General features: G+C 49.0%; 1 protein-coding gene across 1 annotated transcript in view; it reads left to right on the plus strand.

Annotated features, from left to right (window-relative positions):
• COG4 (component of oligomeric golgi complex 4) overlaps window positions 1–26,076 on the plus strand; it is a 128,435-nt gene that overhangs the window by 4,297 nt on the left and 98,062 nt on the right. Inside the window, exons 2-4 of the mRNA XM_085640010.1 lie at window positions 5,225–5,307; window positions 23,629–23,743; window positions 25,233–25,407. Coding sequence (XP_085496136.1) covers window positions 5,225–5,307; window positions 23,629–23,743; window positions 25,233–25,407 — 373 coding nt within the window. The remainder of the gene's footprint in view (window positions 1–5,224; window positions 5,308–23,628; window positions 23,744–25,232; window positions 25,408–26,076) is intronic.

Genomic DNA, 26,076 nt, shown 5'->3' on the forward strand with positions numbered 1-26,076 from the left:
TGCGGCCCCCAGCCTCCGCTGCTAGCAGAAGTTGGCAGCCCCTGGTTTACACCCCTGCTTTGGGCAGGAAAAACGATGGGACATTTTAAAAGAGTAGGTGTGCCCACATCTTTCAGTCCCCTCCATCTTGAAGAGGAGAGAACCCCTCCGATCACGGCTAGGTCTATGCCCCCTCCCACAGGAGAGTGACATAATAGAGGGTGAAGTCGCCTCAGGTAAGGTGCCCATTGGCCCTACCTGCTACTCCTCTGAACGCCCCTAAATCTACTATTTAGGTGACTCCACCAGACCGAGAAGCCAGATCTGCAACCATCTAAGAGGAGAGGATGTGGTCCGTCGGCTAAACTGCCGACTTTGGTGCTGGAAACCAGAGTTCGAGCCTCGAGGTCGCATCCACATCCTGTGATTCTGGGCAAATCACTTAATCTCCCTGTGCCTGAATGTGTTATGTAAATACGGTGCTCATGTAAAGCGCTCCAATACCTTCGGGTCGAGTTCGCGCTATATAAATATTGTGAGAAAGGGGCTCTGTATATACTGTTCCTTAATAGGTACAGGGTGTACAGAGTCCACAGTCCCCCAGGGTTTGACAGAGGTTAAAGTTAGATATAACCTTACTCTCTAAAGTGGTAGCTTGGTCGAGCAGTAAGACAGTATCAGAGGACAGTGTAAAGCATTTGTTGTACACACTCAGTCAGCAAATGGTCTCACACACTCAATAACTGAACTCTAGGCCAATGGTTTATATATAAAAATTATATGCTTGTTTTATTTTAGAACCAACACTTGGCATTAAAATATACTTTCTCAGAATGAGATGTTTTATATAAATACTTTTGCAATATGCAATTAACTTTTGTAAACAGTTACAAGTGGTTGCAATAGGCTCAATGGAAATTTCAAGTTATTTGCAACAGATTACTTTAGGATTACTTTTGGAATTCCAGGACTGGATCCTAGATTCAGTCCTGGGTCAGTACTTAGAATCAAGTGATGAAAGTCGACTTAATTACTTTGATGATTTTTAAACAATATTTTGCTATTTTAAAAGTTGACAGAAAATATTTCAAAGAAAACAGTCAATGTTTCCCTAGGGAAGAAAATTCAAGTTGCAGGTATAGTATGTTCTCGTTACTTTGGTAATCCGGTACTGGGTACCTAGACTCAGTACTGGGTACCTAGACTCAGTACTGGAACCTTTATCCAAAACAGGTAAGTAATTACGTTTTCAGATATTATACGATTTTTAAAGAATATTTAAAGATTGCAGAAATTGACAGAAGAAATTTCACAGAAAAACAGTCAATGATTTCCTATGGGAGAAAATTGGGTTACTGGTAAGTACAGTTGTAAGTATTTTTCAGAGTCATTGCTGGGCACCAAGATCCAGCACTGGGAGCTCACCTAAGAGCAGGTGAGTATTTTCGTTTTCGTTACTTGGCTGATTTTTGATGAATATTTTAAGATTTGAAAAGTCCACACTTAGAAGAAATTTCAGGAAAAAGCCAGTCAATGTTACCCTATGAAGAAAATAGAGTTATGGGTTTAAAGGTAAGTACTCGACTGGCAGAGTTGAGGTTCTGGGCATAGACTCAGGGGTCCCCCAGGGTCAGGTAGGTACAGTTGGTTCACCCTCAGCGACTAGGGCTGCCGGATGTAGAGAGAGTTAGGCCCAATGTTATCCTATGAGGGATCGGGGGGGCCTTGATTAGTGGCTGCTGACTAGCAAGCCACGCGGCTTTTGGAGCTGGGCTCCTGGTCACTTACTCAGGGCAAGTGGGGAAGTAGGTAGGTGTAGAGGTTGCACTGCCAGGGCCACCCTGTCGGCTGGGTGCAGGGTGCTTTTGAGCCTTCGGGCGCTCAATTGATTTCAATGGGAAATCTCCGGTTTAGAAAAAGATTGCAAGCTCGGGGACGAGGATTCTTCAGGTGCCACCACCACTTCGAGAGGTAAGTTGGGTAGTTGGAGGATAGGTAGGTACCCCGGGATTGGGCACAGGGGGCCGCGGGGCGCCACGTGCACGGGTGCCTTTTGGTGTCAGGAAATCTTACCCTCTGTTGATCGCGGTAGGGGGGGCACCTTGTTCTGAGGCTGCAGGCTTCTTCAGGAGTGTCGAGGGAGGTCCTTGGGTGCCGGACTCAGGGTCACAGTCGCCGTGGGGTCGTCCTTGTGGTCTTTGTTCACTCCGGCACTGGCCAGGCTTGGCTGGTGCAGAGTGTGCTGGGTTCGCAGTTCCGGGCTGCTGCCAGGGATTAGAGGTAGGTTTTGAGTAGAGCCTCTACTTATGGGAGTCCCAGGATGGGAGTCCCAGGGGCTTAGAGCCAAAAGGTAGCCAGGTCCTCCGGGGTTTGTGAGGTTGCTGGCCACAAGAGATGCCGGGTTGGAGCAGGAGCAGGTTCGAGGGTCGACAGGCCGGTAGGGCTGGGGCCAAAGCAGTTGGTGTCTTCCTCTTCTTAGAAGCTGCAGGGCAGGTCTTCTTTCTTCTTGCTCTTTGTAGTTTTGAATCTGGAATCTGGGGAAGGAAGGTTCAGGGTGCCCCTAAATACTAGATTTAGGGGTGTTACAGGTTGGTGAAGGGCAGGGGCCAATGGGTCCCTGTCCTGGGGTGGGTACACCCCTAGCCTGCCTCTCTCCTGTGGGAGGGGGGCAGTAGCCTAGTCCTGATAGGGTAGGGCTTCCCATCTTCAAGATGGCGAGAGCCCGGAGATGTGCTTCACCTCGCCTCCCCCACCTGAGGGGTGGGATTGGCAGGCTGGCACATCCCCTGTCCTTATTTGGGGTTTCCGGCCAAGCTTCCCGCCAGAGTGGGGTGTTGCAGTGGCCTGGGGAAGCTCACAGAGGTGGCATGCCTTTGAAGCTTCCCCCTGCCCATCCTGGGGGAGGAGATTTAGCACCTCGCCAAAGGATGTGCATTGTTGCAGGCCCAGGAGAGCAGGGGCTCTCCCACCCAGGGGTCCAGCAACATGTCTGTTGTGTGGCAGCCTAGGCAGCCTCAGAGCAGACGTGGATTGTAGGTTAGGTTAAGGGGGCATCTCTAAAATGCCCTCTGGGGTGCTTGGTACATTAAATTCCACACTGGATCAGTGTGGGTTTAATGTGCTGAGAAGTTTGATACCAAACTTCTCAGTCCTTAGTGTTGCCATTATGGTGCTGTGATGCTCGTGTTTGACGAGCTCTCAGCACCATGTACTCTTAAATGGCAGCACTGCACTTACAATGCTCAGGAATGGACCTGGGTACTGTAGGGGCACAGGGCTCCTGCTCCTGTGCCCACACCACTGGCATAAGGCACCCAGCTAGAGGGGTGGCTGATGTATGCCATGGCAGTGTAGGTGATGGGCGTGGCACACAGGGATGTGTGCCATGTCGACTTTGTTTTGTCTTGCACCCAGACACCCAGCCTGCAAAGGCAGTGTGTGTGTGTAAGGGTACAGGGCCTCTAAGGGTGGCACAATGAGTGCTGCAGCCCTTAGAGGCCTTCCCTGGTCACAGGGCCCTGGGTACCTAGGGTACCATTTACCAGGGGCTGACATGTGGCCAGGGTTTGCCAATTTGTGTTTTGTTTGTTTTAGGGAAGGAACATAGGCCCTGGGCACTTGATTGGCATTAGTCCAGGGCACACTCAGTCAAAGTACATTCAGCAATTCAGCAAAAGGTGGGGGCATACCATGCAAGAAAGATGGCACTTTCTCACAAATATGCAAAAAAAAAAAAAAATAAGCAAGGAGACACCCTGCAGCAGAAGCCAGAAGATGACAACTGCCTTGGCTCCAGCCCTACCCACATGTCCCCAGCTTCTACGAAACCTGCGACCTGTCTTGCAACAATGACCTCCAAACCCCCGCGAAGGACTGTTGCCCTCCAATCTCCAGAGGACAGTGGAGCTGTCCAGGAAAAACCGACTCCAAAGAGCCCGGATCCAGGTGGATCCGCAATCCAAGCCCACTCTGCACCCAAGTCTGAGTGGTTCACCTGTGCAGTGAAGTCTCCCCAGCAATTCTGACACCGTGTCCAGCCTTGGCTGACCTCTCCTGCCCTCCACGACAGTGCTTGCAGTGTGAGTCAGGGGCTCCCCAGACCGGCTCCGGTAAGAAGATTCTGACGTCCAAAGGCACCCCTACACCCGAAGCCCTGGGCCTTGTTGAGCTGAACCGTCAGTGCCACTACGACCCCCTACATCCCAATTTACCTCTGCTGTCATTGATCTTCCTCCTGCAACCTCCGGTGCCACGCATGCAGCCTCTTTGTAGTCAGTAAAATCCTCATTGAAAAGCATTTGGTGCCCGATTTCGAATTTGCACTCGGCAGAATTCAACCAATATAGACGCTGTAATAAAGTACAATAATAATCCCAGTAGCTGGATCTGTTATTGAAGACATAATTCATCAAAAGTCACACCTCAAAGCCACTTTTCAAGGGAAAACGAAGCCTTTAAGCATATTTAACATGCTTTAATGTCACACAAGATAAGATACAGTCAAGGTACCGTAGTAGTTTACTAGACAAAGAAGGCAAGCAGTTAATAAGAAAGTCTTCAAGAAGAATGTGATTGCTGGGTAAAGTCAGGTAGCAGAACCTAAGCCGCACTTACTGTTGTCTTATTTTAGGTCAATTATTTCCTATTAGAACACACAGTAACAACATGTAATTTTGCTATGTTGAAATCTGCAGTTTTTGAGGAGCCAGGCTCAAATATCTATGGTAGAGATGAGGAATTAACCACCATTTCGGAGATCTGAAACCAGAAGTAACTGAAATAAATGATTCTTGTAGTAGGAGACATTTGAACCAAAAGGAAATTGTTTACTAATGTGTGTAGTCTCTTCTTCAAATCCTGTCTTCCCTCAGTTATTTTCTTATTCTCATCCCCCATTCCTCTTTTTATGATTCCGTTCCATTTCAGCTGTTCCCGTTCCTGCTTTCCAGAATCGCATTTTCAGCTCCTACATCAGTTTCATGTTGAAACCTGTCTTTACTTCCCTGCTATAATTGCACAAACCATTCCTGTTCTTCCATTTGTAATCCTGCTCTCATTCACCAGTATCAATTCCCTCTATTCTGAATCCTGTTCTTATTTTTTCTTTGATGACATCCTTTTCTTATCTCTTGTGTATGTCTGAGTGTCTGTAGTTTGAAGTCATCACAATGAGCAATGCTTTAGGTCCCACTTTAGAATGCAGAGCTGTATCTTTGGCTAACTGTGCTTTTGTTTTTATTTTCAGAAGGAGGTGGAGGCCCAGCTTGAGGCTCTCCTGGGACAGCAGAGCACCATTGAGAGCAAGATGGTTTCTCTTCAGCGCATGGGGTCTGTATTTTTTTTTATAACAAGTTTTTATTTTTTTCAAATAGGCATCAAGATCAAAAAGGACATACAGCAAATTGAGCAATTTGGTAGCAGCCAGACCTGTCACATAATAATTAAAAACAGCAGCACAAGCGTTCTCCCCCACCCTTCTCCCTCCGTTCCCGCCCTACGCATACCCCTCCCTAAACTAAGCCCCCGAGCCATTTCCCCCATACTTTACGGAACTTTTTGGGGCAACCCCTTGCAGCATACAGTGTCCGTTCCTGTGCAGCGCACCAATCCACCCCTCTCCGCCATTTGTCTCCCCTGGGTGTGAGGAAATATGAATTTTGTGATCAGTTATGTCCCCTATCGTAGACCCCAACGGCTCCATGTGCATGTTACAAGTACATGTATGTTCCCTCCAGTTCCAGTTATGAAGACGCAAATACATGTGCGTCCACCGTCAACATGTCCTCTTTCAGATCCGCCATGAATGGGTCAGATATTCCATTCCTAAGTATGAAAGGCCACCGACTTTATGTGGTTCACTTTCCACATTTTACAGATTCAGGTGAGTAGGCCCTGAATTCTGCCATCAAGCCTTTTCCTGCCTTCTGCCTCTGAAAGCTCCAGTCCGAACCTGCATCTGTATCCATGAACTTTGTCCTACTCCCTGCGCGGCTAACGGTGCCTGATCCAGCCTGTTGCCTGCCAAAAACTGTATTTCACCTTCAAGATTATCTGCTCCGCTCCTCATCCGATGCATTCCTGTCTAGTAGTTTAGGTAAACATTCTTCCAGCTACCGTGCAAAGGGCCAGGCCTCACTGTCCTCATGCAAGTAATTCATAGCCCCTGTTACCATGGAAGATTCCTGCCCCCTTGCATCTCATGTAGACATTTAGATGCTTGTACACACACTAACAGTCAGTATAGAATAGATTCCGTCCGAGAGACCTTTCCTTTTGGATAATACAGTTCTTTAAACATAAGATATTAGATATGATTTGGGATTAGGTTGACATGACCCCTCAGACTTCTGTCTCCACATGTAGAGCTAAATGTCAAGTCTCCTTCACCCTCTAGTTGCACGTCAATCACACGTCATGCGGCTGCGCGTGCATCTCTGCCAAGTATTTCTGCTGACATTGCAGGATTCTCTTATGGATCCACCCACTTGTGACATCATGTTTAATGACGTATTTAGTTACGCCTATGTTTACGCCTTTTTTCATTACGTATGTGTATCATTATCTGTATTATCAGCTGTTACGCCTCTTGCATCTGTCTTAATGTAATACTTTTCATATAAATATCATTACTTGTCAATAATGTATTGCCTTCCCTTCCTGAACCTTCGTGGTGATGGAATTTGAAGCCTACAGTTCGAACTGTAATTCCTTTATAGAGGAATAAAGCCTTTTAGAACCTCTAATACCACGGATTCTGCCTCTTATATTTACTGAGTTATTCTTACTAGACTTTACCGCATAAAAAATAGTACCGGTAATGAAATATTTACCACATAAATTGGCGCCCGAATAGGGACACTTTCTCATCTCACGCGCCGGAGGTGCGTTGCAGGCCCGGTCTCCTGCCACAGCTGAACGGACAAAAACGCGTACCTGCAGGATTTCCTGTATCTCCCTCCGGCCAAGCGGGGGCGACTGAGGCTGCGATCAACACCCAGACGAGGCGGTGAGAAGTGCGAAGTATCCCGACCAGAGCCTAGCTGAGAGAGCAAGATCCGAGGTATACAGAGGCCCACCAGGTTCCGAAGTTCCGAGTCCAGTCGAGTCGAGTCCAGTCCGGTCCAGTTTCAGTTCAGTTCCGAGGCCTTCCGTTCCGCGCTACCCGGTGAGTACCATTGCCGGGGAGGCATTTAAACGTGCACATAGGTTGTGCCGGTCAAGACGGGTTTGGGTACACAAATCCGGTCTGCACTGTTTTAGCAGTGTATCTGTACTGTTTAGCAGTATATCTAGTATGTCTTGCATATAATTCAGTATTATTTAGTGTCAGTATTATGTCAGTAACTAGTTTTCTATTAATTATCATCGTTCATTAAATGTTAAATGTTTTAATACGTTCTACATATTGTGGTGTGAATGATTGTTCATTATTGTATTTATTGTATTAAGTGTGTTCAAATAATAAGGTCTAAAAATGCCGCTCTTTTCAAAACTAAGACAGATCAAAACCAGAAAAGGGGTACTCGAAGAAGCTGTTCCCATTCCACCTAGGGACACTCCAGGATACTTTATGTATCATAAGCATGGCCTAGATGCCGTGTTATTTCTTGATTTATGGGTGGACTACACCAAAGAGTTGCCAGAAAGTCAGAGGTGGCCCGCAGCGGGGACCTGGGATGCAGATTGCATCATGAGAGTAGAAGAAGAATTATGGAAAAAGAAAGCCAGACAGTCACAGAAAGATGCCATTGAATTATGGCGTAAAGAATCATATAGACGTACAGAAAAAGCGCTCAGACAAGAAGAGAAAGGTAGGGAGAATTTGAATAAAACCCGAGAAAATTTATTAATTCAGGAAGGTACCCGAGTAAAAGCAGAACAAGTAGACAGACAACGAAACACTCTTATGAATGGTATGTATCCTCTTTTGGCCGAAGGGTTACCTCAGGCCACCCCGGAAATACCGAAAAACTTGACACCCCCATTGCTCCCGATAAAAGCACATCCCAAAACAGCAAAAGATATTTTCCTTTCTTCCTATTTAGATGATGTAGCTCCTGAATATGCTAATGCTCCGCCACACGCACAGCCCACCGATGGTGCTCAACGCCAAGATCATCCGTCTGTATCCCCGCAACAACAAACTCCTACGCCCATTCCCACAGGTCCGTCCGTTTCTACCGTTTTTCCCGCATCTACAATTTCTATCTTACATCCAACAAATCCTTTCTTGCCCAGCACCTCAGATGGTGCTACAGGAGGTACGACAGACATGTTTGCCACCCCGCCGCGAAATAAACAGACCCTTAGAGATTTAGCACTCCAACGTACACCCCAACTAGCGACATCCGACATGTTTAAAGAACACCTTGTGGATTGTAGATACGATCCAGTGCCAGGTAAACAGGACAGATTGCTACTATCATCACTACGTATACGACGAGCTACATTGTATTTAATGACGATACCAGGAATGGTTGAACACCTAGACAATATATATCACTTTGTCCAAACAGGGCGAGGCCCAGAAAGTATTAACGAAGCTATGGAATACCAGAAAGTGGATGTACAAAGACAACTACTACGTTTTTTCATAAACTGCGTGATCAGGAACCAAGACAGGCCTGAGGCAGATCATGATACCATGCAAAAACTTGCCAAATGGGGTCAGAACATATCAGACGAGAAACATGATAGACAGGCGTGTATAATCGCCATGTATCGAAAGATCCGCAAGGAAGTAGAACGAATACATAAAGAAAGACGAGAAGCAGACAGAATTGAATCAGAGGGAGAGGAGGAGCAAGAATCAGAACAATTAGATACGATAGCTTACGTAGGTAGAGGAAGACCCCATAATAATACTAGAGGCTTTAATGATCCGATACGTCCGATACGTCCAGAATGTAACAGACATTTTCAAGCCCCTATGTTAAATACAAGGTCCCCTGAACACCTATTCCAAGCCGCTGATAAATTACTCCGAGATCGAAGGGGGTACCATATGCTCGATTCCATGGATGAACAAGAATTAGCCAGGTCAGCAGTACAATGGGCTGACAGTCCCAGCAAATACAGTGATGATGCACTAGCACACACGTTTCTGAATCTTGCCCCAGACGAACAGCGTTTAGCTAGTATATACATGATTCAACACCTCCTTATATTATATAAAAGCCAACACTCCGATCCTGGACCCTTACCTGACATATTGACAGAACTACTCACGGATAAATGGAGAGGGTCAGGTACTGATTTGATTAAAGAAATTCTAGAATTTCGAAACCAGTATATAGTTTCCGCATACCCAGAACACGTTCCAAATCCCACTATGGGAAGAAAAATGTATCACATAGATAGACAGAATCCGTTACGCGAAGTACACCCAATCAGAGGTGAAGATAATAACTTTACACGCGTGTTTGTGTACACGCCTATAACTAAAATTGAATTATTAGAAATGAAGAAAGTAGTACCCAGCCATGACAAGGATCCAGCAGGTTTCCACCGTGAGATAAAAGACATGTTGCTCATGGGAGAGTATACCTACCCCGACATTATGAAAATATTGAAAGTGTTAATGCCTGCCGGTGTTTACGAGAAACTCAAAGAAAAGGAATGGGAGGTGGGAGACCAAAAGATAGATTGGACAGCATTAGAAAACGAAGAAAAGGCCCGAGCTGCAGGATCAGGGCTTGGGGAAAAGACTACAGCACTACCAGGATTACTAGTACAGGTACTGCCACGTTTATTAACTACGAAAAAGGAGGACTGGGGTGCAATCTCAGCCTGTAAACAAAAGCAAGATGAAGACACTAGTGATTTCTATTCCCGATTTGAAAAATGTTTTGGTATCAATAGTGGCATAAAAGCAAGTAGCGAGTCATATCCACATCTGTTTGTGACAAAATTAGTTGAAAATTCCCTGCCGCAAGTTAAGAATAGAGTATTGAAATTTGAGAGTACCTGGCAAGGTAACACCCCGTCACAGATGTTACAGATGTTACAATATCACCACAATAGAATTAGAGAAGAACAAGAACATGAACAAAGACGTATGAAAGATACGAAAATGAAAATGCTTGTTGCCCAGTCAGTTCCAGCTGATGGTCATAAAAAAGGTGATTCCGCAGGTCCGACGAAAGGGACATGCAACTATTGTAAGCAACAAGGTCATTATATACACGATTGTCCAGTTCTGAAACATAATATCGCCACGGGTAGAACACAGGAAAGACCACGTCCACCTAGACAGGATCAGAATCAACAACAAATCCCTCAGCATGCACAACCTAGGTCAGCTCCGCAACAACTAGCTCCGCAACAGGCAGCTCTACAACAGACCGTAGCACCACCACAAGCGCAGCCTATTGCTGCCACACAAGCAACAACGCAACAGATGTACCAGTATGCACAAAATGACTATCCCGATTATCAGCGATACACATGAAATAGCCTAGAGAGGGAAGTTGGCTTACCCCTTATCGAGGTTCCTGTAGATCAAGAGGGACCTTATGTACATAGTGAACTATTAGGGGAAGACAGAAAGTTTTTACTTGATACAGGGGCAAGCAGAACAACTATACGACGCAGTGAAGTTCCAGGGGCACCCCTCTCAGGCTCACAGAATATTTCCCTTGGATTCTCAGGAAAGCCTATCATTAATGAAGTAACGCAACCCCTTCCACTTACGGTTGGTCCATTGACACGAACCACAGATTTATTGCTTACTAAATCATGTCCAGAAAACTTGTTAAGTATAAAAACATTGAAAGCTCTAGGAGCTATAATATGTTGTTCTCCGGAAGGAGTACGATTATTTTTACGTGATTTCAAAGGTCACTACGTGTCCAGAGACATGGATCACCGGCTGCAGAATTTACCTACACATCTATGGGCACAAGGCCCAACTGATGTTGGTTGCATGAACATTACACCATATCGAGTCACACTAAAAACAGGAGTAGTACTACCACGAATGCGACAATACAAGTTACCACCAGATGCTGTTGTGGCTTTGCTGCAAATCATTGACGAGCTCATTGCACAAGGAGTGGTTGTAGAAACCGACTCCAATGTATGTAATTCCCCGATAATTCCGATTCTTAAAAGAACGGATCCAAAAGCATCACCAGTATATCGATTAGTTATTGATCTGCGCGAATTAAATAAATGTATTGTACCACAATACCCTGTGGTCCCAGATATCTCTTCATTACTAACAGCTATTGACTCAGAAGCAACGTTCTTCACTGTAATTGATCTCAAGAATGCCTTCTTTAGCGTCCCAATAGATCCGGAAAGTCAATATTTGTTCGGATTCAGTTTGAATGGACGAAGTTTTAAATTCACACACGCACCTCAAGGATTTACAGAAAGCCCCAGCATCTATAGCCAAGCACTGAAACAAGAACTTGACAGTATCCACATGCCAGTTAACACTGCCTTGCTTCAATATGTCGATGATCTGCTGATCACCGCCCGAAGCGAACCTGAATGTGAAAAAGCGTCACTGACGGTTTTAAGATTTCTGGCCGACAAGGGGCACAAGGTGTCCCCTTCTAAGCTGCAATTCTGTGTCCAGCAAGTTGTTTACCTTGGGCACTCGCTGTCCAAGGAGGGAAGAGAGCTTACACCTGATCGCATCCAGTTAATTGCTAACATGTCACCACCAAAGACACAAAAGGAGGTGCGGGCTTTTATAGGTCTCACTTCATACTGTAGGCAGTGGATCCCTCAATATGCATTTCTAGCAAAACCACTCATCCAGTTGACAACACAGGAGGCAGCCACATCGACTGTCCTCCCTTGGACTCAAGAACATACACATGCCTTTGAAAGCTTAAAGAAAGCTTTATGCCAAGCACCTGTTTTAGCAACACCATGTTACAGTAAGCCTTTTACACTCTTTGTTACAGAACGCGAAGGTACTGCCTTGTCAGTACTCACTCAGGAACAAGCAGGATCACACAAACCATGTGCTTATTTCTCTAGTACATTAGATCCAGTAGCTCAGGCTCTTCCTGCGTGCCTGAAATCAGTGGCAGCAACAGCTTTAGCAATCAGACAAAGCGATGCCATAGTGTTAGGACATCAATTGACAGTACAAGTACCACACGCAGTAGAGGTTCTCTTGAACCGCACACAAACACAACACTTGACTATAGCAAGACTCACCGGTTATGAATTAACATTGTTTCAGCCACATATAGAAATCAGACGTTGTAATACGTTAAATCCTGCCACACTTTTGCCCGTAAATGGAACAGATCCATTAGCACATGATTGTATTGAAGTCATTACTATCACGACGAAACCCAGACAAGACTTGACAGACATCCCTTTATCAGATCCAGACCTGACATTGTATGTAGATGGTTCATGTATGAGAACAAGTACAGGAGAGTTAGTGGCCGCTTACGCAGTCACAACAGACACTGAAGTCATTGAAACAAATTGTATTAACACTTTGTCAGCTCAAGCAGCAGAGCTCATCGCTCTGACACAAGCCTGTATTCAAGCCAAAAATAAGAAAGTCAACATATACACAGATTCACGTTATGCATTCGGAGTCGTCCATGACTTCGGCGTACTGTGGCGAGAGAGAGGTTATTTAACTTCTCACGGTGCCCACATCCAACACGGACCCCTCATTCAAGCCCTATTAGACGCGATTCATCTACCTATTGCAATATCGATTATGAAATGCAAAGCCCATACAAAAGTTACCGATATCATTTCTCAGGGTAATGACCTAGCTGACAGAACAGCTAAACAGACTGCTCAGAATCAGACCCATACAACTGACACGACAAAGACAATAGTTCCGACACCAACACATTGCATGACAGTTAAGGATCCCGCCCTTGATGTAATTGACATACAGACACATGCTACACCAGAAGAAATAAAGAAATGGACTGAATTAGGAGGGATCCAAACGGATCAAGGATGGATGACGAAGGAAAAATCTATATGGTTTCTTCCCGACTCCATGGTTCAAGTCATCATTAACACAATACATAGTCCAGCGCACCTAGGAGAAAAAGCTATGCTAGACAGTATTCAACACATTTGGTTCAACAAACACTTGCGAGCAGCAGCCAAACAGAAAGTACGTACCTGTATGATATGTTGTCAGTTTAATCCAGGTAAAAGCATCCCCGTAGAGCAGGGTGGATTTCAACCTCCCGATCATGCTTTTGAAGTCCTCCAGATGGATTATATCCAGATGGAACGATGTCGAGGATTCAAATATGTTCTCGTAGTTGTCTGTGCTCTTTCCCGTTGGACAGAAGCCTACCCGGTTTCAGATTACACTGCCCCGACTACTGCCAAACAGCTAGTTCGAGAATTCTTCCCACGATTCGGTTTACCACGTGTCGTGTACTCAGATAACGGCCAGCCATTCTCATCTGAACTAATGAAACACGTTTCACTTCTGTTAGGTTACCAATGGAAATTCCACTGGGTTCGACATCCCGAGGCAGCAGGTCTTGTGGAACGTCATAATCAAACTCTGAAAATTAGATTGTCCAAAATATGTAGAGAAAAAGGTGTCGATTGGATAGTAGCCTTACCAGTTGTGCTCTTTTATATGAGAATGGTAGCACATTCTCGAACAGGGCTATCCCCGTACGAGGTGATCTTCGGTAGACCACCAAATATGTGGGGGACGCCTATACCTCGCAAAATCACTGATGTTGACTGTAATATGCTGACAGATTACCTGGCTTCCTTGATGTCTGCACTACAATCTTGTCGTTCACAGGTAGCTGCAGCTTTTCCCGATAACACTGAGGTGAAGCCCCATGACGTGGTTCCAGGTGATCTGGTTCTTGTGAGGAACTTCGACCGGAAGACCCAGTTGGAGCCCAGGTGGAAATCGCCCAAACTCGTCTTGCTGACAACAAGGACAGCCGTGAAGGTTGAGGGACGTAAAGGGTGGTTACACTCGAGTCATATCAAGAAATTTTATGGACTACCGTCCGATGTGAACACTCAGCCCTGCATTCCCTCACAGACAGACTCAAAGCTCCCCTTGGTTGAACAGACAAAAAATGAACTCTATAAACTGAAACTAAGGTCTAGCAAGTCAGACAATTTGATTGTTTAAGTCCTCTCCAAGGTGAATCGGTTGAATTTGTCTCTGACATGTATCCTCTAGACCGAAATAGAGAGAGAAATAGACAGATAAAGCTTAAAAAACATGCGTACTGTAAATCGCTTCGTAGTCACTGCACAGTTACATTATTAATTTTGTTTTTTCTAAGTCTTTTGATCATCATTTCTAGTGTATTGTTACATATGTATTACCCTATTTCTAAGCATGCTTACAATGTTACCGCAGAACATTCTTTTAGCGAATTACCTCCGCATGAGTTGTCTTATAGATTTGCGCTGCGCAACAACACTTTCATTAGTATGTTACATCATTCCCATCAGACCAGCAATGCTACAAATTGTTGGATATGTGGCCGACTCCCTCCCTATCAGAACTATAAGGGAGTTTTGCCCCTCTTTCCGTATCCGTTCACACACAATGGCTCCTGTGGAGCATGGTTTAGTTTGATTAATTCCCTAGATTCAAATCCCGTAGTTTATCAAGACAACTGGGTATGGGGAAACCTGAACCTAGTTTTGCTTAAAGTCTGCTACCCTAACAAGGAGGGACTTCCCAAAAGAACAGGAACTGATCTAGAAAATGAAGTATATGGATTAGGTAATTTTACACTTAACCTCCTGATTCTGAATGTTGAATCCGAAGCTACGCCAATCTTATCCGTTATGTCAGTATTCCCAGTTAAAGGGGAATTATGTGTAAGAAAGAATGGTTCCATACACATGGGCCATAGTAAATGCACCACTGTAATAAAATTCAGTGATCAAGGCAAGTCTACATTTAGAGCTTCCCGTCATTCCTACTTCATATGTGGCCAGACCGCATATATACGTCTACCTCTAGATTGGGATGGTACCTGTTACATAGCATTCCTTCTGCCACCTGTTTTCCTAGCCCCTCCTGATTATCACAGAAATACCCATTTAGTACACAATAGACAGCAGAGAGATCTCCCGATTGTCGATTACACTGAAACGGCATGGGAACAATACACAGATTTCAATAAAGGTTTCTTTCCCTATATAGGTACAGTCACTAATAGTAAGCTGATACGTAGATTAACTAGAACCCTTGAAGCAGTAGTGAACGAGACTACTTCCGCCTTAGGAAATTTAACAGAAGAGCAGTCTGCGATGCGGATTGTTGTGCTTCAAAATCGTCTTGTCCTTGACGTCATCCTGGCCGATAGGGGCGGAGCTTGTAGGGTCATCGGATCAAGTTGCTGTGTTTTCATACCAGAAAACTCGCCGTCAGTATATAAAGCCATAACTCGCCTTCATAAGATTATAAGCCAGATACACCAGAGTCCAGGCACCTGGACTTGGTCCGGTTGGTTCTGGAGCGTGTTGTCAGCCTGGGGATGGAGGATCCTATCTTTCCTAGGTATTGGCTTTCTCATACTATTCAGTTGCTGCTTATGTCTACAATGTGGGCCAGCGATTTGTGGTCTGTGTGCCACATCGTGTATCCCGCATCCAAGTTTTCGGTCAAGATCCCGGAAGAAGAAAGAAGAACAAATGATGCTATATGACCAGATCGATGGATTGATGAAGATCGATATCTCCTGAGGGTCCGTAGGGGACAAGGAGGGAATGAGGAAATATGAATTTTGTGATCAGTTATGTCCCCTATCGTAGACCCCAACGGCTCCATGTGCATGTTACAAGTACATGTATGTTCCCTCCAGTTCCAGTTATGAAGACGCAAATACATGTGCGTCCACCGTCAACATGTCCTCTTTCAGATCCGCCATGAATGGGTCAGATATTCCATTCCTAAGTATGAAAGGCCACCGACTTTATGTGGTTCACTTTCCACATTTTACAGATTCAGGTGAGTAGGCCCTGAATTCTGCCATCAAGCCTTTTCCTGCCTTCTGCCTCTGAAAGCTTCAGTCCGAACCTGCATCTGTATCCATGAACTTTGTCCTACTCCCTGCGCGGCTAACGGTGCCTGATCCAGCCTGTTGCCTGCCAAAAACTGTATTTCACCTTCAAGATTATCTGCTCCGCTCCTCATCCGATGCATTCCTGTCTAGTAGTTTAGGTAAACATTCTTCCAGCTACCGTGCAAAGGGCCAGGCCTCACTGTCCTCATGCAAGTAATTCATAGCCCCTGTTACCATGGAAGATTCCTGCCCCCTCGCATCTCATGTAGACATTTAGACGCTTGTACACACACTAACAGTCCGTATAGAATAGATTCCGTCCGAGAGACCTTTCCTTTTGGATAATACAGTTCTTTAAACATAAGATATTAGATATGATTTGGGATTAGGTTGACATGACCCCTCAGACTTCTGTCTCCACATGTAGAGCTAAATGTCAAGTCTCCTTCACCCTCTAGTTGCACGTCAATCACGCGTCATGCGGCTGCGCGTGCATCTCTGCCAAGTATTTCTGCTGACATTGCAGGATTCTCTTATGGATCCACCCACTTGTGACATCATGTTTAATGACTTATTTAGTTACGCCTATGTTTACGCCTTTTTTCATTACGTATGTGTATCATTATCTGTATTATCAGCTGTTACGCCTCTTGCATCTGTCTTAATGTAATACTTTTCATATAAATATCATTACTTGTCAATAATGTATTGCCTTCCCTTCCTGAACCTTCGTGGTGATGGAATTTGAAGCCTACAGTTCGAACTGTAATTCCTTTATAGAGGAATAAAGCCTTTTAGAACCTCTAATACCACGGATTCTGCCTCTTATATTTATTGAGTTATTCTTACTAGACTTTACCGCATAAAAAATAGTACCGGTAATGAAATATTTACCACAGGTGGGTCAACCTGCTTCCAGGCGGCCGCTATATCTTTCTTGGCCACCACCAGGGCCGTGGTTAGGAAATAGTGCTTGTTACGGGAGCCATCCAGCCCATCCGTTATGCCCAACAGCGCTAATCGAGGGTCATGGGGGACCTCCCATCCCAGATCGTCAGTTAAGTCAGTTTCAATCTCCCCCCAGAAGCTGTCCAGGCCAGGGCAAGACCAGACCATATGAAAGAAATCTGCCGGTTCCACCCCGCACCGCGCGCACGAGGCCCCCTGGCACAGGCCCGCGCGAAACAGACGCTCCAGGGTCAGGTATGCAGTGTGAAGGTAATAAACCTGGATAAGCCGCAAGCGAGCCGATGCGGTGATCGTCCTGGGCGCCATAAGGGCGTCCCTCCAATCATTGTCGTCCAGAGGACCCACCCAGGCCTCCCACCGCTGCTTCAGCCCACTCCAGTCCATCGGGGTATTATTAACCAAGGATCTATAAATACGGGAGATGCCCCCCTTCCCAAGATATCCCAGCATCACCTGGGCTTCAGGCGGGCTATGGTCAGGGAGTTTGGAGTCTAGGGGGGCGTGAGATTGGAGCGCATGGCGCAGCTGGAGATAACTATAACATTGCGAGGGATGCAAAGAAAACCGACTCCGGAGCTCTTGAAAGGAGCACATGTGGCTTCCCCGCCAGACATCGCCCAGGCAGGAGATCCCCAGGAGGTCCCAGCTGCGAAAGCCACCGAGCCCCGCCACCTCCCGCATCCAAGTGCCATGCCAGAGCGGTGTCACCCGGGTTAGGACCCTCGACCACTGGGTGTGCCGTAGAGCCGCTCGCCACGCCAGAAAGGGGGCCCGCACGACCTCCGGGAGCGATCCAGGGACCGTCGCGCCATAGAGCATATTCTGAATAGAAGAGAATCCGATGAGCTGCACCTCCAGTCTATAAGCCGGATCATCCCACCCACCCGAAAACCAGTCGTAGACCACCAGCAGCCGCGTAGCGTGATAGTATAGGTAAAGATTCGTCATGCTCAGGCCGCCGTCATAGGAAGGAACGCGACAGCGGTCTAAGGCCAACCGGGATCTACCTCTGCCCCAAAGAAATTTTGTCGCGGTCGTGTCCAGGTCCCGAAACCAAGAGCGGGGGAAGGAGCAGGGCGTGTTTTGGAGCATATATAGAAACCGAGGGAGGATCATCATCTTATAAAGAGCAATCCTTCCCAGCGGATTCAATGGGAGTGACTGCCACTTCATCAGATCTGATCTGGCCTTGTTAACCACGGGGGCCACGTTGAGAGCCCAGCACAGTTCCGGGAGAAGGGTAACCCAAATCCCCAGGTATTTAAAGGACAGCCGTCGGAGGGGAATGTCAGACTGCCAATCAAAACACTCCCGTGAAGGGTGTAGCGGAACCAGGACCGACTTCCCGGAGTTCAGACGGAGACCAGATGCCTGCCCAAACCGATGAAGAATTTGGCGCACCCGAGGACCCGAGACAGCCGGATCTGAGAGATAAATAAGAACGTCGTCTGCATACAACGCAATTTTATCAGGGACCATACCCGGCCAGTCCCAACCACGGAGAGCAGGATCTGCCCGGATGAGCACAGCCAGGAGCTCCATCGCCAGGGCGAAGAGGAGGGGCGAGAGCGGGCAGCCCTGCCGCGTCCCCCGCCCTATGGAAAACGCACGGGACAAGGTCCCATTGACCAGCACCCGAGCTCATGGGTCCGCGTAAAGAACCCGAACCATGGCGCGAAACTGGGGGCCGAACCCCATTAGCTCCAAGATGTCTCCAAGATATTCCCACCCCACCGAATCAAAGGCCTTCTCGAAGTCCACCAGTAGAAGGGCCAGATAAGGAGAAAGGCGCTCTTGATGGGCCAGCGCAAGATGCAGGTGCCGCAGGCAGTGTCTGGTTCCTCGGTTTGGCATAAACCCGCATTGGTCCGGGTGAACCAGCGCGACCAGAAACGGGCGCAGCCGTTGCGCAAGGACGGTAGCGTAGACCTTAAGCTCGGTATTGATAAGAGATATCGGTCGGTAATCGGAGCAGGACTGTGATGGGGGTTGAGTCTTCGGCAGGACGACTATAGTGGCGGTATCTGTTTCTCGCGGGAAGGAACCCGTCTCCACCGCCTCTGCAAAGAGATCCCGAAGCCGCGGGGCCAGGGTATCACGGAAATGGGCGTAATACTCCTGTGGAAAACCATCCGGTCCCGGGGTCTTCCCAGGCGCCAAATGGGAGATTGCCATCTCGACCTCCTGCAGGGTAATGGGCAGGTCCAAGGTCTCGCTATCCTCCTGCCCCAACCGCGCCAGGGCCGCACCCCCCCCCCCCCCCCATCAATCCCGCAAGGGAGAGCCCCTGCGCCCGCGCCCGGTATAGCTGAGAATAGTAGTCCGCAAAGGTTTGAGCTATTGCCACCGAAACCGTGTGTGTTGCCCCTGCGGCGTCTTTGATGGCCGGAATCACCCGGCCTGCGCAAGGGTAGGTGGCCAGTCGGTGCAGGAGCGTTCCGTTCTTGTCCCCCCACCGGTAGACCCGGGCCACCGAAGAGCGCCAAAGAGTCTTCGCCGCATCTAGAGAGCACATGCGTATCTCCTTGCGGAGAAAGGCCAGGCGTCGCACCCGTGCGGTGTCCCCCAACTCGTCCTGGTCGCGCTCAAGCTCCAGGGCCTGCGCTTCACAAGCTGTAAGTTGCTGGAGTTGGCGTCGGCGCTGCTGCTGCAGATGCCCCTTTGCAACCACTCTAATAGTCGCCTTGCCGGCCTCCCAGAGGACAGCCGCGGAAGAGACGGAGCCCACGTTGTGAAAGTAGTATTCCGCAATCCCTCTCTCCACCACCCTCCGAAACGCCTTGTCCTGAAGGAACCAGGCATTCAAACGCCACGTCGGACGGGCAGTAAAGGGAGGCGGGCCGAGAGCCAGAAGCACCGGCGAGTGATCAGAGAGGCCTCGCGGAAGAATGCGGACATCACAAACCCCTGCACAGTGGGTAGAGGGAACAAAAATTAGATCAATACGGGCGTGGGAATGGTGCGCCGCCGAAGTGTGGGTATACTGGTGATCGCGTGGGTGCCAAACCCTCCAAACGTCACACAAGCTCTGGGCCTCAGCCCAACATGATAGCTGTTTCGCGTGAGCGGTCCTGGTAAAGGAGACCGGACCCGTCGAGTCCAGATGGGGTGTATAGACAGCGTTGAAGTCTCCACCGAGGACAAGGGACCCCGTCTGGAGTTTGGGGAGGAGGTCCGCAGTGTAAGCAAGAGCGGTCTGCAGCAGGGATGGCGCTGCGTAGAGGGACAGCAGTGTAAGCGGCCGTCCCTCCAGGGCGCCACATACCGTAACGGCCATACCCTGGGGGTCTAAATGCACCTGGGTCGTTACAAAGGGAAAGGAACGCTTAAGCAGGATAGCCATCCCCCGTGAGCCTCTAGCGAAGCCCGAGTGCCAGACCCTATCGTAGCTGTAGCGGGCGAGGAAGGGACATTTATTACCCAGAAGGTGGGTCTCTTGAAGAAGGAGGATGTCAATCTCCGCACGCTGCACATATTTAAGGACCGCCATGCGCTTGAAGCGATCTAGCAGACCATTGACATTCCAGGACAAGACGCGCACGGCAGCTTTAGGCATGGGTGTGTCCGCCATGGGAGCAAGCAGGGGCATGTAGGACAGGAGATAGACAAAGTGGCCGCGAAAGGGAGCCGTGGGTGAGTCGGGAAGCGCCACACTGGGGCCAACGAGCGCATGGGCAGGAGAGCTCCCCGGAAGGAGGGACATGAAGAGATCGGACAGGAGAGCAGGTCAAACATTACATGATGCCTTAGAACCATAACAGCGAGGATTACACCCTCGAACAACAAAAACCTCTCTAGGAGGAAGAAACAACCCCAAACCAACCCCAACCCCGCACCCCCCACCCTATACTAAACAGAAGCATCTGTCGCCCTAACAGTGTGTAACCAAAACCAAGCTAAAACGCTCGGGCCTGAGTGCTAGTGGACCCCTTAAGAAATCAGAGCAGACCCAATTCACCCGTCCTGGCCGAGAGCAACAAGTGTGTAGGAGCACCGAGGCCCGACTGCGAAGTCCAGCAACCAGGAAGCACATCCCAATCTCCCCTCCCCGGCAAAAACATTACAAGCAGTAAATGGAAGTCAAATGGTAGGGCTGCGGGAAAGGTCCGAAGTGTCTACTTGAGGAGCAGGCTGGGTCAGAGAGGCCGCCTGCTGGGGGGTCACGGCCTGCTGCCTGGTGGCGTCAGGACCGGTGGGCGCCACCGAGGAGGCCGACGAGGCCCCGGACGCCCGCCGCAGCCGCCCCCCGGAGCGCTCGACAGTCACCTCCTCCCCCGCACGCCTCCGGGGCAGCGTGCGCCGTCGTAGTCAGGATCTGGAAGATCGGGGCGCTTCTCGCCCCGCCCGCCCCTCCACCGGTGATCCCCGACCAGCGCGCCGCAGGGGACACTCCTCCGCGAGCCAGGTCCAGGCCGCCCGCGGCGTGTCAAAGAAGAAGGTCTTTTGCTGAAAAATGACCCGGAGGCGGGCTGGGAACTGCAGCTGGTATTGGAGGCCCATGGATCGCATCTTCTGCTTTACCTCCATGTAGGAGCGCCGGAGCTCCTGGACCTCTCGGGTGTAGTCCGGGAATACCATTATAGTGTGATTTTGGTAGCGGAGAGTCGTAGAGCATCTGGCCTCCCTGAGGATCGCATCTCTGTCCCTGAAATTCAGGATCTTCAGGATAAAAGGACGGGGGGTGCTCCCGGGGGCCTTGGCGCCAGGGAACGATGGGCCCTTTCCACCACGAAACAGGCCGAGAGGCTGCCCACCGGCATCCAGGATTGAAACCAACGCTCCAGGAAGTCATCCGCACGACCCGCCTCCGCTCCCTCCGGGAAACCCACCAGGCGAAGGTTACAGCGACAGGCACGATTTTCAGCGTCCTCCACCCGGCGGTGCAGTTCTTTAGAGTGGGTGGTAAGCTCACGCACCTGGTCCTGCAGCTGGCGGATATCGTCTTCAGCTGTTGAGATGCGAGATTCGGCTTCAGATATGCGGGCGGTGGCGTTACGCAGGTCTTGCCGAAGAAGGGCCACGTCCACCTTCACCTTCCCCACCATGCCCTCCAGGGAGGAGCGGGATGCCGTGATGGCCTGCAAGATGGCAGCAAGGTCCGTGCCAGGGGCCTGGGCCCCCTCCCCGGCGGGGCTCGGCCCTTTCTCGGAGGTCGTGAACTTGTCCATCTTGGTCTGGGTAGCCGCGGGCGTCGACCTGGAAGCCCTGTCCTTACCCATGGCGGCGGCACCTGCAACACCGGGGGGCGCTTCGCCCAGTCTACGGGCAACGGAACTGGCCGTGGCGATTCCAGAAGGGTCTCGGGAGGCGAACAGCAGGAGGACACCTCGGCAGATCAGGAGGCCACTCGTTACAGGCCCCCCAGTGTATCCCCTCGCCAACCGCCCGATCCGGCAAATGATGAGCCCGGTGGAGCTGCTGCCTGCCTGCAGCCCAGGATCTCGCCCGAAGGGGCACCACTCCTCACCTCGCGTCGCAGCCAAAGTCACCGGGCGCCCGTCCGCGCCACAAACCCCCGTCTCGGAGAGTCCAGCACGTCTACTGCCCGTGTACAGCTCAAGGCCAGGGGCTCCAGGGGCCTCCGCGGACAGGGCCACCCCCAACACACAGGCCCCCAGAGGCGGATTCGGAGGGGGGAAGTTAAAGGAAGAGGTGAGGGATGACCAGCCACCTTCCCCCCGACCGCCGGCCCGCGGCCCGAACCCCCGACGCGGCGTCACACCATCATCTCACCGCTGCAGGCCTCGGGGCACCAGGGCAGTTCAAGCAACGTTGGTGGGGGGGGGAGGGGGGGGGGAGCCGGACCCCAACCGCCGACACCCGGCCCGATGGGGAGGGCCCCCGCCACCTCCAGCCCCCACAGCCACTCCGGTCGCCCCACCGGGGAGTGCAGTCAGTGCCCCACTCAACGCCTGGTCGTCAGCCCGTCTCCGCAGCCCGGAATGGGCCCCACAGCACCTCGCGCCAGCCACAGGATCTCGGGCAGGAGCCCCTCCGGGGGGGGGGGGGGGGGGGGTCCGCCGCAGCAGCGGCAGCGACGACCTCTCCGGGCAGCCAGGACCTCCAGGCCTAGCCGCCTCATGGGCGCCGCGGGCTCGAGTAGCCACGCGCCCGCACCCAGCATCCAGGATCCCAGCCGCCTCCCACCGGGTGCCGACAAGAGACGGCAAGCACAGCTTCGGGGGGGCGAGCACGCCCCAAACTTGCACCAATGATAGCCAGGCGGGTCAGGGCCCCAGGACAGCCAAAAACGGCCGGCCAGGGCAGGATCAGGCAGAGCGGGAAGGATCGGCGGGGTCCGGCAGCCGGAGCCTCACGGCGAAGCGGCCATGCCGGTCAGGCGCCACCTTGCGCACCCGCCATGGGGTCTGTATTTTTAAGGTGTTAATATTGCGTACACTACAAACAGTAGATTCAATTATTTTGCACCTCCAGTGACTCTGTGTTGCATGATGTGTTGTAAGTATCCACAATAAACTCTTCAGTTCATTTGCCCTCAAAGGAGTTTCCCCAGTCTCTATGCATGAGACTGTTCTCTGCATCTTCACGAGTTACAATGTGCATGCCCACCTTCACTCTCTTTTCTATTGGTTCATAAGTACCTATTGTCCTAATATACTATTTTGTCACTTCTGATGTTGTCTGACATGCTACCTTCTCTTCCTCGTAGCCCTAACCTTCAACTAATTGAGGGTGATGCCGAGCAGTTATCTGGAATGATCACCTTCACCTGCAGTCTTGCAGAGAACGTCAGCAGCAAAGTTCGTCAACTTGACCTTGCGAAGGTATTTACCTAGAAGACCGTTGCCTCGTTTTTTACTATATTAACCTGTTTTCTTCCACTCTCCTTGTCTCATCCTCCCCATTTCCTATACCCATACATTTATGCTCTTGTCTCAGTAATCCACAGAGCCTTTAGGCCCACCAGGTAATGAGGGTTCCCAGGGCGGAATTTCTGTGGCAAATGGTGTTTAAAATATTGAATATTAGGGCTGCAAATATGAGTTATTGTGAATTCTAATGTACAGTAATATACCTGTTGCTTCCTTCTACCACAGAAGGACCAAAATCAAGGGCTTGGATATTTTTAGAAACACCTTTTGCTGTTAATATTTCTTTTTTTCCGCTATGATTTACACATTTATCAATGGTATGCATGCCTCTGGGCTGCAGGATTGTGTTTTTTTTAAAGATCTGGCTTGACAGCGTAGCAGTACAGAGACGTAGTGTGATCAACAAAAAGTAGCTTTCAGAGTACTACTCAGAGGGGCGCTTAGGCTCCACCCTCACATTAATTCCCCTGAATACAGGTTTTGATTGTGCCAAAGGTATGTGCTTCCACTGAAGCGAATGCCTGTATAACACTTTTTAGCTTGTGGCAAAGCTTACACTCAATACAGCAAACAAACAGGTTCTAATATCATAGTTGGGTTATTGTAGCCAATGTAGTCATTTGGTGCTCCTTGATTGGGATTACTTTCCTTTCTGTCTCACTCCAGATTACGTGCTGCGATACAGTCCCCATTAGACGTGGCTGATGTAGCTGATTTCTGAATATGTACAGTTAAATATCGATGACTGCCAGTTCTTTCATCATCCCTTCCAATCGCCTGACCTTTTTCCTCCCTTCTCCACTGTTAATCCATGCTAAAGCCTGACGGCTACTTGGTCCGTCATCCTCAAAGCCTCACTTTAGGTGTTAGCTGAAAAGTTCCAGGAAGATTACTGGTCTGGTGTGCCTCTGCCTGCCTTGGATCCATATCATAGGGTATTCTCAAGGAGTTCCAAACCAAGTGCCATTTCCCATTCTTAGATGTTTTGAAAGTGGTGAGCTTGGTCCTAGACGTTCCTCTGATCGACTTGTTTTGGATAGTGTGCACAGTAAATAACCGTGCACTTGTAATGCTAGTTTTCCACAATCTGGTACGTATTGAAGTCTATTTGTATAGGAGGTTTGAGGCATGCTGGACTCACGAAGAAGCAATGAGTCTGTGTGCGGGGCTTGCATCAGACCACTCATTTTAGTACCAACTCTGTCTTGTTTTTGGAAATGTCTTGTGGATGTGCAAGTGATCGCTGTAGAGTCTGGTGCTGGTCTGGTTCTCACCCTTAGTTTAAAAGCATGTGCACACTTTTGTAATGTACACTATAAAATGTTTCTGCCTGTCACTGGCTTGCTATGCTGCATTAATGACTGTCTGGGCAGTCGATCTACTGTCAAGGCAGGCATCACCAGCCTCAGTATGGGTCCCAATTCATGTGTACTTCTTGCAGAATCGACTATACCAGGCTATCCAGAGAGCTGATGACATACTAGATCTGAAGTTCTGCATGGACGGTGTTCAGACAGCCCTGAGGAACGAGGATTATGAGCAGGCAGCTGCACACATCCACCGCTATCTCTCACTGGACAAGTCGGTGATTGAGCTTAGCAGACAGGGAAATGAAGGTGAGTGTTTACATCTTTAACCAAACAGAAATCCCGTAATCTCTGCATCTACATCCCTTCCTCCAATAAAGAGGGTCATATTAAAGGCAAGGAATACTTGACAACCCGAAAGGTCCACTTCTCTGAATTGTTGTGTATCTATGATGGTGATGTGCTTATCAGGGAAGAATGGTTTTTGGCTCCTCTTCTTTTCATCTTCCAGTCTAGTGAGCAAATACTGTAGTTCAGTCCACACCAAACGTGCGAAAGTGAAAACATTTCGCTGTCAATGCTGCCTGTCATTTATGCTATTGGGGGTACTATGTGTGTCTGACAAGGCCTCAGTGACCGTATTGCACATGATCATTGAATCTTGCTTCTTTCAAAACCTTGGGCCCCACTTCTGTTTCTCTGAAGGAGGTTGTAGGCAAGTAGGATGTGCTTCTTATGGTTACCCCCACTTTTTGCTTGATGGTACACTGTTTTGACTAGTCTGACTGGGATCCTGCTAATCAGGACCCCAATCTATCTGCCTTCTCCCTAAAATGTTATGCATGTACTTGGGTACACTCCCGATTGGATACTGAGGTACCCTTGTCAGTCTGTAGTATATGGTACACATGTACCCAGGGCATAGGTACCCCAGAGGACTTCCATGGGCTGAAGCATGTATTATGCCACCCATGAGAG

This window comes from Triturus cristatus, chromosome 12 (genome assembly GCF_964204655.1).
Source record: "Triturus cristatus chromosome 12, aTriCri1.1, whole genome shotgun sequence".
Lineage (NCBI taxonomy): Eukaryota > Metazoa > Chordata > Amphibia > Caudata > Salamandridae > Triturus > Triturus cristatus.